Genomic DNA, 11,609 nt, shown 5'->3' with positions numbered 1-11,609 from the left:
AGGGTTTTAATAGTAATCTTGGTGAAGGTTCTAACAGTTTTATCTTAAATTTCGAAACTAATCACCATTTTTTAAAATGCTGGCATGCTTAAACAAAAATGTCAGTAAATTAGGGTCAAAGTAACTTCAACTAAATGAGAGCACAAATTCAGAAATTTATGGTCAAAGGTTTTCGAAGGTGGTATTTTTGACCTCTTAGTTCTTAGTTGCAGGTGCAATTTCTTCCTTTGACTTCTGTGTCTGTGGAAAAACACAAACATAATCTGTTTCCACTTCACTCGTGATAACATCTGATGTTAAACAGTACTGCTCGGGATTTAACTCTAGTGTGTAGGCACTAGCATAATTATTTAAAATTTCTTTTGAAGCTGGGGGTTGTATTTTTTTCTCACCCTATCAGAAGTATGAGAACCTTTCCTAAAGGGTTCTTCTTAATCCTGACACTGCCTTTATTCTAGAATCTTGTTTATATTCCCCTCAGCTTTTGTCCACTTCCCTAACTGACGGAGTGATTCCTGTCAAAAGATCTCTCTGCCTGCCTTCCAGCTTGTACCCTTGGCTTCCATTTTTGGTAAGTTTAGAACTGCACCCCAGTCTCACACCTAGATGGCAGGAGTAAGTGGCCCTAGGAGCCATAGTTGCAAGAGTCTTGTCCCTTTGAGCTTGCTCACCCTTGATTTGTTCTGAGCAGACAAGTTAACAGGCTAGCCTGTGTGTACATTGTGTTGCCACAGCAAAGGCCTTTGCCTGGGAAAACTAAAAAAATTAAAAAACACACCCTCAATTGTTTATTTTTGTATAGTAATTTATTTAAAAGTGAACAAAATGGTTATTCAAATCCAAAGAGAATCTTAAAACAGTCCTATTCTTTGAAAGTACAATGTGTGCTCAAATTTTCACTTAAGTTTGAGAATGCTTTGAGACCATTTGGATTGTTTTTAAAACTGCTTGGTCCTTACATGAAAAAAAAATGTGTTATGATTTTGTGTCATTATTTGAGGTGTCAAGGCTTGATGTTGAAGGTTTATTCAGTCTATAGTCAGGTGATACTAAACTTTATTTTGGGCTGTTGGCATTTTAGGAAGATTTAAAGTTGAGGTAAAATCTTTAGTAGGCAAAGTAGCAAACTCTCCTTATTCATGTAAAAATTTGAATACTGTATCCCCTACATTTTCTTTAGTTATGGTCAGAGTTAGCCCAGATGATTCCATTCTAAATGAAAATTAGGCATTTTGGCCATTTGTTTTCTTAACAAATGCTAGTCAAGTGAAAGAATAAGTGACTAATACTCGTGTGTCTATTGAATGTTTATGCTATTTTATACATTTTGTGAGAAATTTTTGTTAATACCACAGTTAGGGAAATAGATTCAGTAAATTCTTCAACCTTTTCATTTTTAATTTCTTAAAACAGATTTAAAAACCTAACATTTACTTTTTTTTACTTGGATTCTTCATTGTTCTTTAAAATACTTTCCTTTAACAAGATGTAGTTTAAGACTGAGCTCACTGACATCTTTTGATATGTGAATATAGTTGCTGAGTTTACAGAAAAGAAATGGATATTCATATGTGATCACTAAGGACTCGCTGTATAAATTTATACTTGTTTGGTTTATTCTTAAACCATAAATGCATTTTAATCAAGTTTCAGAACTTTTTGTTCACACAAGAAAAATTTTGTCACATACTATCTCTGACAGAAAATGTTACTTTGGAGTTTATAGATAGCAGAGGGAAAAAAGTGACATGGATAAAACCTAACTTTCATGTTCAGTAACAATGAGTTCTATGCTCAGTGAGTAAAGAATTTATAACAAAATTTATCCTCAGTTAGGACTCTAAATAAAACTTAATCAGATTACTTGTACTTTTTGCAAAAGGCATTAGAAAAACAGAATTACAGAGGACTGAAATCTGATTTCAACCAGGTAGTTGAGTGACCAGTCACATTCTGTAGTTCTTTGTGAACTGCTTTTTTCTGTTCAGAAGTCTTATTTGTGGAGAAGGGAGTTCACTGCAGTTTGTGTAAATACATATATATTTCCTGTGTAATATAAAGCAGACAGTTACTAGCAAAATTTTAGTCCTACTTTCAAGTTTATTCAGTTGCTAGACATCACAGAAATATATTTAAGACTTTATTATAAAGTTCCTCTACAACTTTTAAGTGAGAGGGTCTATTATGATTTTTTTATAAAATCAAAAATAGCATGACAGAATGTCAATCTTCTACTACTTAAAATGTGTCTATATTCATGGTGTTTCCACTCAGTGCAGAGAATTATCATGGCAAGGATAAAACTAGTGATTAATGGTTCACTTTTAGCTGACCGCCAGAACACCACCTAAAATGGCTTCAGTGACTTTAGAAAAATATTTTGAAGGTTTATGATTGCATCAAGTTGAGCATTTTTCTGGTACCTAAATATCTGCTCTTACATTCTGCTTTACCCTTAGGGATTATCTTCTAAGGTTTGGTCACACCAGCAAACTGAGACAGATCTTAATGTAAATAAAGAATTTATACTAACATTACTCATCTGTATAACAGTATTTTAGACATTTCTGCCTTGTTTGTCCACTAGTATCAATACTGTTTAGTGTTAATCCGGTCTTTCATGGGTGTGGTTAGTTAGTCATGTTTATGCTTCTGTTCACATACTTGGTATCAAGCTTTATTTGTACAAGATAATTAACTTGCTTATTTTTGGTTGCGAAAAATAAGCAAACCTCAGCTCTGTATCCAGTGCTTAGTTGATTTTGTTTCACCCTCCAAAATTTGTCATTCACTTACTCCCCATTTCTAATAGTGGCAAAATCATTTGTTAAAATCTGATTGTAAGGTAGGTTCCACTTACGTTATCCTGAAGTAACTGTATCATACTGGATAGTCCTTCCCAAGGAACTAGCCTTTCTTTTCCCAAGTATTTGTGTGTTCCAAAATTTCTACCTACTGTTTATAGAGCTTAGGAAAGATGTTACATTATTTAGAGTAGCAAGACTTAATCAAGTACTTATGTTTGTTTTCTTGGTAGTTTTTTTTTTTTTCAACAGTAGTAATTAAAACCTATATTTTGTGATTGTCTATGTTTTGAAATTCCTTCCCCTTTCCCTAATTTCATTGGTGAAAATGTATTTAGATAATGGATTTGTTTACACTGATTTTGTTAAAGCCACAATTATTCACATTGGTTGTACTTTCAAGACAGACTTTAAAAAAAAATAAACAGAATTGAAAACAATTAACGTGATTATAAATTAATATATAAACATCCTAAAGCTCAGTCACAGACATACTCAGATCACAGATATGCTTTTGACTAAAACATGACCTTCTTAATATTACGTAAGTAACTGCAAATATATTTATTTCCATTTGAGGGTATTAGTGCAGTCTTTTTAAAATTATTTTATCTGGAATTACTTACATTTTTACCATTCTAAAAATATAAATTTACTACCCTAAGTTTAGAATATAGAAAATGCTAAAAGTATATAAACATTTTGGTTTATTTTTTTCATGTGTCTTGAGTGGAAAATATAGTTCCAAGTATACATTATATATGATGAATGAGAAGGGAAAAATGATTAAGATACTAATTCCCTGACTTACTGTCGTTCTTTTGAATTTTAAAGTGTAATGTGCCATCTCTCATACACTTTTAAAGTATTTTCATTAAAATGTGTTAATGCTACATTTCTTTGGATTAATAATCTACAGTGAGGAGGAGAAGACCTAAGGTAAGGTCTTAGATGTGACAAAACTTCTTGGCCTATTCACATTTAAGTGTGCACTAACCTTTATGGTAAAAGGTATTTTCAACTACACTGGCTTTTCCTTTTTTTAAATGATAGGTCTGCACTGCATAGTACCACTCATTAATGCAAATACTGTTGAAATAAGATATTTCTATAATTGATTTTTTAATCACTTGATTTTTATGAACATTTAAATGATAAACAGATGCAAAAGACCAATTTGTAAAACTAGATCATTTTAATGTTGGCTTTTTTCTTTTTTAAAACAGTACAATAAATAGTTCTCTTTGACTAAAGACAACATGTAAGGTTGATGGGTAGTATTCAGAAATATCAGAGTAATGTTTTCCCAATTGGTGTGTAGTCTTCAGTAATTATAAGGAGTTATTTGTATGTAACTGCTGTTAAACCAGTAAGACTGCATTTATGCATCCATCATTTTCAGGATTATTGGTAACCTGGGCATATTTTCCTAAGGGAAACAAAACAGAACAATGAGGGATGTCAGCCAACAGAAAAGAAACATACGACCTTTGCTTAAACTATTTACAATCACCACTTTTAAGAAAGAAAAAAAGTGAACAACAGTAGTATTACATGAGATTTTATAAAACGAAATCACTTAACATGGCTTTGTGGGTTGACCTGAGCACTGCTCCTTTTCCACACAATTCTTACTGGAAAAAGTATCAAGTATTATTAGCTAAGTTTCAAATCAACTTAACAACCTATTTTGTTTTTGTAATCCAATACAAGTGGCAGCCCTGCAGGCTGCAGTTTACTGGCACCTGGTCTATACCAGGAGCAAGGTAGGAAATGATCCAAGTTTTCAAATCCATTAGCAAAACCTCCAGAAGTGATCCTTTTGGTTTTCAAAAAAATTTTTCTAAACCATAGAAAAAGAAAACTATCTTGGTTCTTTCCTCTGACCTAGCATTATACAGACACAAAAACCCAACTAAGATAAGATAGAAAATAAAGCAAAGTATTTTACTTAAAAACACAGAAAAGATAATCCTAAATTAAACTTCGACAAGTGGAATCATTTGAATGTTAAAAGAACAGTGCATCATGATCAAGGAAAGTGCATTCTAGAAATACATTATGGTTTATTACTATGAAGACTATTAATACATCGATTAATTCCATAAATATTTCAGAGGAAAAAGTATGATCACCTTCACAGATGCCAAAAAAAAGCATTTGTTAAAACGTCAATATTAATTTTGGGTAAAAACTACTGGAAAAGAACTAAAAAAAATATACCTTCTCGGCATAATACTATGGCCTACCAGTAGCCAAAAAATGCTTATTTTTATTAACCTATTTTAAAATCTAGGTCAACATGAAGTACATGCCAATGACTCATGAAGATTCAATCAGTAAGCTATACACTGTATTCTTCCCTTTCAAAGAACTTTAAAGTTTAGAAATACCTGGGTACTGAAAGCAGAAAACTAAGAAAATGAGGAAAAAAGAATTTAAAATTGTTATGTATGACATATTTTAGTTTGTAATTGTCACTTAAGTAGTGTGGCTACGTCTGCTGTATGCCTCCCTTCCCCCATTCGTGGTTAATTTATTTTCTTCCAGTATTTTTCAATTGTAACTTCCCATCTTTTCTCATAATACCTTTTTAAATAAAAAGCAACCAAAAAATATCTAGCAACGTAGTTTATATAACTGAAACCAGTAAACTAAATTAAGAACATTCACAACGTTTTCTAAGTCTTATTCACATCAAGTTTAACTGCATTAAAATCTGCTGCGTACTTTATGTCAACTTAGAAATGTCTATTTTAGGATTATAACACCAAGAGCCCCATATTCAAATTGGACTTACCCCAGATGACTTTGCCTCCTTGTGTTACAAGGCCCAACTCGCTCACGTTCACCTCAATGACGGTTCCTTTGGTAATAACACCCAAAGTTGTATATAGTGGGGATGAGGGATTCTTCTTTACACCAAGTATTGGCAAGCAAAAGGTGGCTTTCAGTTCAGGATGTGTTACATGAGCCTTCTTGAAACGTAATCCCTAGTAACCCAAACACAAGAATGTTCTGAGTTAAAGATGTTAATGATGAATATTGATTCTTTCTGCTTATCTTTTCCAATCATCTCCCCACCCTGCTCCAAAAAGGACTGAATAATATCTCATCTTAAGGCATCGGAGAAAATACAATTAATTCTACAGACAACTTATCCGATAGTTACAGAAAAGTATGTGAGGAAAAACTCAAACACATACTCCTAAAAAGTTTTCACCATGGAACAACTGTCCAGTTGTCTATACTTCCCGAGGGCTTGCGACATGCCAGGCACTGTGCCAGAGCTCACAGACAGTGCATTTCAGCATGACAGCCTTAACAACTCCTGCTATTTAAGCAAACATACAAAAAAAAATGATAAAACAAGGACCAGGAGGTTAAATAAATTGTTCCCAGGCTAAATAGTGTGAGGATGGAATCAAACTTAAGTATCTTGATTCCAAGTCTTTATATACCTCAGCCACCTTCCTTGGTGAAAAAGACTGTCAGCTCTCTGCATTGATGGTTAATACTGGTCAAAAACTGGAGACAGCCCAGAGAAGTTTCTGTTACAGAGACCAGATTCACCTAGTCACCTAGAGCCATAGATAATATGTAAATGAATGGGCAGGGCTATGTTCCAATAGAAGTTTATAGAAACAGGCTGTTGGGCAACATTTTAATTCATTGAAAATGATTCAGGTTGAGAGCTAGAGTAATACTCCCAACTTTCCCCTCTGATTATTTTTCTAAGCAGGCTGGTGTCTAGTTGGGAGATGAACTCATTCTGTTTAAAGGTATTCTGCAAAAATATATTAGGGGAGGAGAGAAGGAGATTGGTTTTGATCATTACTGCTGTCAACAGAAATTGAAGGCCCATTTTAATAACTCTCTTTTGTCACTGATACTTCTCTTACTAAACTGGAATTAACTCTTGAAAAAACAATTTTCAAGTTTTCCAACTGTTCTCAAAGACAAGTGCCAGGCATATAGTAGATCACTTGATGAATGAGTAAAATGACTGTGGAAATGAAGATTCTACTTTTTTTTGCCACACCATGTAGCTTGTGGGATTTCAATTCCCCAACCAGGGATCAAACCTGTGTCCCCTGCATTGCAAGCACCGAATCTTAACCACTGGACCTTCAGGTACGTCTCTGTCATGTTTACAAGTCCAGATTCACTGACGATCTCTGTAATGAGAATTCTTTTTCATTTCAAATCTACGAAGCCAAAGATTCTTGACAGTAGTGGAAAAGTGCTAAACAATACCTATCAACAGCTTAAAAATAGCCTAAAAACATCTTTCAACCTGTTTTTTTTTATACCAGTTTTAGGAATTTTAGGAAACTGTCAAGTACTTCATCCAGTCTGCCATAGGAACTGATCTTTAAGCCACTGCACTCTCACAGGGTCTTACCATCGGCCTAATGAATCTTTCATATTTGGGTGGTTTCCGAGTAAAGCCATCTCCCACAAAGCAGACTTTAGTGACCATCCGCTTCCAGGCTTTCTTCTTTCGCTTTCCTGTTCGGATAACCTTTAATACTTCTGTTTCTCCCTGGGCACGAACTTTGGGTAGTGGGACCTCCCATTTTCCCTAAAATAGATCACAGTTAAAATTTATATTCTTAGTAAAAGACAATGAGAATAAAAAGCCCCGTATTATTTAGTTGTACAAAGTTGTAAATTCACTTTTTTTTGCTTAAGCAAAGATATTCTGGCTCAATTGTTTTCTAGAGATCTACACTGTGTCCTCAACAAGCCTGAAATTAATTGGAACTAGTTAAGTTTACTGCTAAATAGTTCACAGTGTACAACTGGCAGACTGTCTCCATCTCTTATCTCTGTATTTCTACCCTGAATAGATTTTTAGATAATACTACTAGTAAGACAAAATCATCACTCCATATTCTGTACCTCCTTAGAATGTAGATTCTGTGGGGGGAAAAAAAGAATGAAAGCAGCGCAAGGCAGCAGAAAGAATTCTGGACCTATTTATGAAGGACAAACCCTACAGCATTGCATAAATAAGTGCCTGTGAAAACTGGTTTACAACCTCCTGGACTCCAGTCTCATCTGTAAAATGAAGAGAGGTTAAGTAGATAATCTCTAAAATTCGGTGCTGAAGTTCTACTGGTCCAATTTTGATACATAAAAAAGCAGTAAGATTTTACAGATCAAACCTGGAGACTGTTAGTTCTTTAAATACAGATACTGCATATTCTGCTGCTACCTAGATTTGTGACTCTATCCACAGGTGTTTAAAAATAGTATCTATGTCTTTCCCTCAGCTTTTAGCAAAATTTAACTGAATTTGACACTAAGGGCAAGCTAGGAGTTTTTTTTTCTTCTTAATTTCTGAATTTTTATCTGAATCAAATCACTTAGGATGCTTTCCACTACTCTACTTTTTAACCAGTTTTGGCACTGCAAAGCAACAAAAACAAGCAGCTATATCCCTCTCTACAACACCAAAACATCAGGAGTTGTCAAGTAAAAGAAGCTGTTTTAAATAATTTCTTTTTCTGCCCATCATGTGCGGGCTCTTAGTGCCCTGACCAGGACTGATCTTGTGCCTCTTGCAGTGGAAGTGCAGAGTCCTAACCACTGGATCGGCAGGGAATTACCTTAAATAATTTTTGAAAACTAAAGATGCATAACATTCTTAAATTAAATCCTGCTGAATGTTCTCATGGTAAGAAAGCAAAACTTTTTTTATTAGTAAAACATTTTATATGAAAGACTTCAACATCTAAATAATGGTAACAGTTGGACTTTATTTTTCCATTTAACTGAAGAAACTAAGAATCTCAAATATGGATTTAAGTAATTCTCCTGAACAACAAAAATAAAGACCAGTTTTTTACTGCTTACCGCTTTCTCTTTTCGTTTCTGTTTAATCATATTGGAAAGTACTTTAGCTCGAGACTGCCCCTCTCGGTCCAGCAGATACGCAGGTACTGCTCCTTGTGGAGTCTTTTCATCATTCTTCTGTTTGGTGTTTCTCTTCTCGTGCATCTTGATACTACCAACAATGAGAAAGACTCAAGATGATCAGTTTTAACAACTAATACTCAAAAGACATTAACTTGGTACAACAAATAAATTGTACTTACGTCTTTTTCATTTGTATTTTCTCAGCATGGCGCTGTTTATGGTAGAGCTTAGCTTTCAGACCAATCATCTTTTTTGCCTTCTTTGAACGTTCATGAGCCTCTCGACCTTCCTTCTTTCTCTTTTTCTCATGGTAATCCAAACGATATCCATAGCGCTTACGGTGTAACTCGATATATTCATTTTGTGGCTGTAACAATGCAAGAAGTGTTAACTTTAATTGAAAAAAAAAAACCTGACAGAATTATTCTAAAATACTTTCTTGTGAGCACCATATGAAGTATACATTGTCGTGTATCATCCACTGCTCACTTGATTAAATAACTCTTGCACTATTAAGCCTAATCATGTGATGTAAGTTAAATTTTATTCCTGGATGACATCAGGTGTCAGGATTTACTTCTGTAATAAACTCAGTGAAAGTTACTGTTCAGAATAAGAGACACAGATGCATAGAACAGTCTTATGGACTCTGAGGGAGAAGGTGAGGGTGGGACGTTCTGGGAGAATAGCATTGAAACATGTATATTACCATATGTGAAACAGAACACCATTCCATGTTTGATGCATGAGACAAGGGCTCAGGACTGGGGCAATGGGATGGCCCAGAGGGATGGGATGGGGAGGGAGGTGGGTGGGGGATCCAGGAGGGGGAACACATGTAAACCCATGGCTGATTCATGTCAGTGTATGGCAAAAACTATTACAATATTGTAAAGTAATTAGCCCCCAACTAAAATAAATAAATTTATAAAAAAAAAAAAAAAAGTTACTGTTCATTGAAGAGAACTGTCCAAAATCCACTAGACCACAAAAGAGACAATCTGATTCTAGAATCGCTCTTTTCTGAACATCAATATCTGGTTTTTCGATATAATCATCATTCACACTTATTTAAAAATTTTAAAATTTATCCAGTTTTATTAAAGTATAATTTACATACATACAAAGATATGTGCCCTTTTTACATGTAGGTATAGAGTTGTAAGTTTTGACAAGCTATACAGCTCTGTAACCACAGTCAAAATTAAGAATATTTCCAACACCCCAGAAAGTTCTGTGTCACTTTGAAGTAAATCATCTTTTTCCACATCCAACCTGGCATCTATTGTTCTAGTTTTGCCTTTCCCAGAATGAAATGTAAACAGAATCTGCAGTATGCAGCCCTTTGCATCTAGCTTCTTTCACTGAGCATAACGCTTTTGAGATTCCCCTACACTGCTGCATGAATCCATACTTCAATTCTTTTGACAAGTAGTCATTTTATTTTTACCACCGTTTGTTTACTCATTTACCAGCTGACGAATATTTAGCTTGTTTCCAGTTTTCAGTGAATAAACGTGTACCCAGAAGTCTTTGTTCCGACATATGCCAAACTGTCTTCAAGGTGGCTGTACTATTTTTCGTTTCATTAGCAATGTATGGGATCCTCTTTTGCTTCTTAAGTGCCGGTTTTATTTTATATGCCAGTTTTATTTATAAGCGTGTGGTCCCAGTCTATTTGTATTTTAAGATTACAAAAATAAAACAATGATGTCAGGCCAGCTCCAACAACACGGAAAATAATTCTAAGTGTAACAATCAACAAGATACTTTGTATTGTGTGGTGTTTTCAACTGCTATCACATAAACTTGGCAGCAACCGTGAAAAGGGTATGTGGATTTGCCACTTTGCAGAGAAACACAGATTAGGTACCTAGTAGAAAGACAAAAGATCTGGCAGTCAGATCTGGGCTATAAGTCCAGCTGCTTGGCCGTCGGCATGACATACCTTCAGTTTCCTCAGCCGAGATGAAGACTGATACGGGATTAAATACTAGTGTACAGAGTTATCACTAGGATCTGGAACTGATGGCTACACAACTTAGGTGAAGTCAGGAATTCAGCCGAGTGAAACCTGTCTGACACCAAAAGCCTATGCTCAGGCAAATACTCCACTCCACCGACCAAAAGTGAGGTTATTTTCACTCTAGGGTATGGATGTGAGAGTTAGACCATAAAGAAGGCTAAGCGCCGAAGAACTAATGCTTTTGAACTGTGGTGTTGGAGAAGACTCGAGAGTCCCTTGGACTCCAAGGAGATCCAACCAGTCCATCCTAAAGGAGATCAGTCCTGAATATTCATTGGAAGGACTGACGCTGAAGCTCCAATTCTTTGGCCACCTGATGCGAAGAACTGACTCATTAAAAAAGACCCTGATGCTGGGAAAGACTGAAGGCAGGAAGAGAAGAGGGCGACAGAGGACAAGATGGTTGGATGGCATCACCGACTCAAGGGAAAGAAGTCTGACCAAGCTCCGGGAGTTGGTGAAGGACAGGGAAGCCTGGCGTGCTGCACTCCACGGGGTCGCAAAAAGTCGGACACGACTAAGCAAGAGCGCATCCCACGGAGTCCACCCTCATTCCCTCAGCAGTACCTTACTTCCGCCTATCACCCCTCACCGCCAGCCCCCGCGCCCACGGGACCCCAAGCCCCGCCACCTCCTACGCCCTAGGTCCCGAGCGCCCGAGGCGACCTCCTCACCATGGTGACAGCTGCCGAGCCGCCGGGTGCAGTCTCCGCGGTGCGAAGAAGCTCTCAATTTTCGGCTCTCAGAGACCCACGAGCCGATTCCGCACCACCCGCGACAGGAAAGGGTCTCTTCTAACTCGACGGATTCCAGAAAAACCGCGACGCAACCGTTCCGAGCTTCCTTTCTCCACT

The 11,609-nt window shown here is 36.1% G+C and overlaps 1 protein-coding gene across 1 annotated transcript; it reads right to left on the bottom strand.

The window, feature by feature from the left end:
• Positions 1–3,980: 3,980 nt before the first annotated feature.
• On the bottom strand, positions 3,981–11,525 carry NSA2 (NSA2 ribosome biogenesis factor). Its single transcript, XM_081520649.1, has 6 exons — positions 11,430–11,525; positions 8,909–9,096; positions 8,667–8,817; positions 7,210–7,389; positions 5,605–5,797; positions 3,981–4,233 (listed from the first exon to the last, which is right to left on the bottom strand). The coding sequence occupies exons 1-6, from the start codon at positions 11,430–11,432 to the stop codon at positions 4,166–4,168; spliced, it is 783 nt and encodes a 260-aa protein (XP_081376775.1). The 5' UTR covers positions 11,433–11,525; the 3' UTR covers positions 3,981–4,165.
• Positions 11,526–11,609: the final 84 nt, after the last annotated feature.

This window comes from Giraffa tippelskirchi, chromosome 8 (assembly GCF_054371585.1).
Source record: "Giraffa tippelskirchi isolate mGirTip1 chromosome 8, T2T-mGirTip1v1.2.pri, whole genome shotgun sequence".
Taxonomy (NCBI): Eukaryota; Metazoa; Chordata; class Mammalia; order Artiodactyla; family Giraffidae; genus Giraffa; species Giraffa tippelskirchi.
Note: the sequence above shows the minus strand (reverse complement) of the source record. Positions and strands in the feature narration are given on the sequence as shown.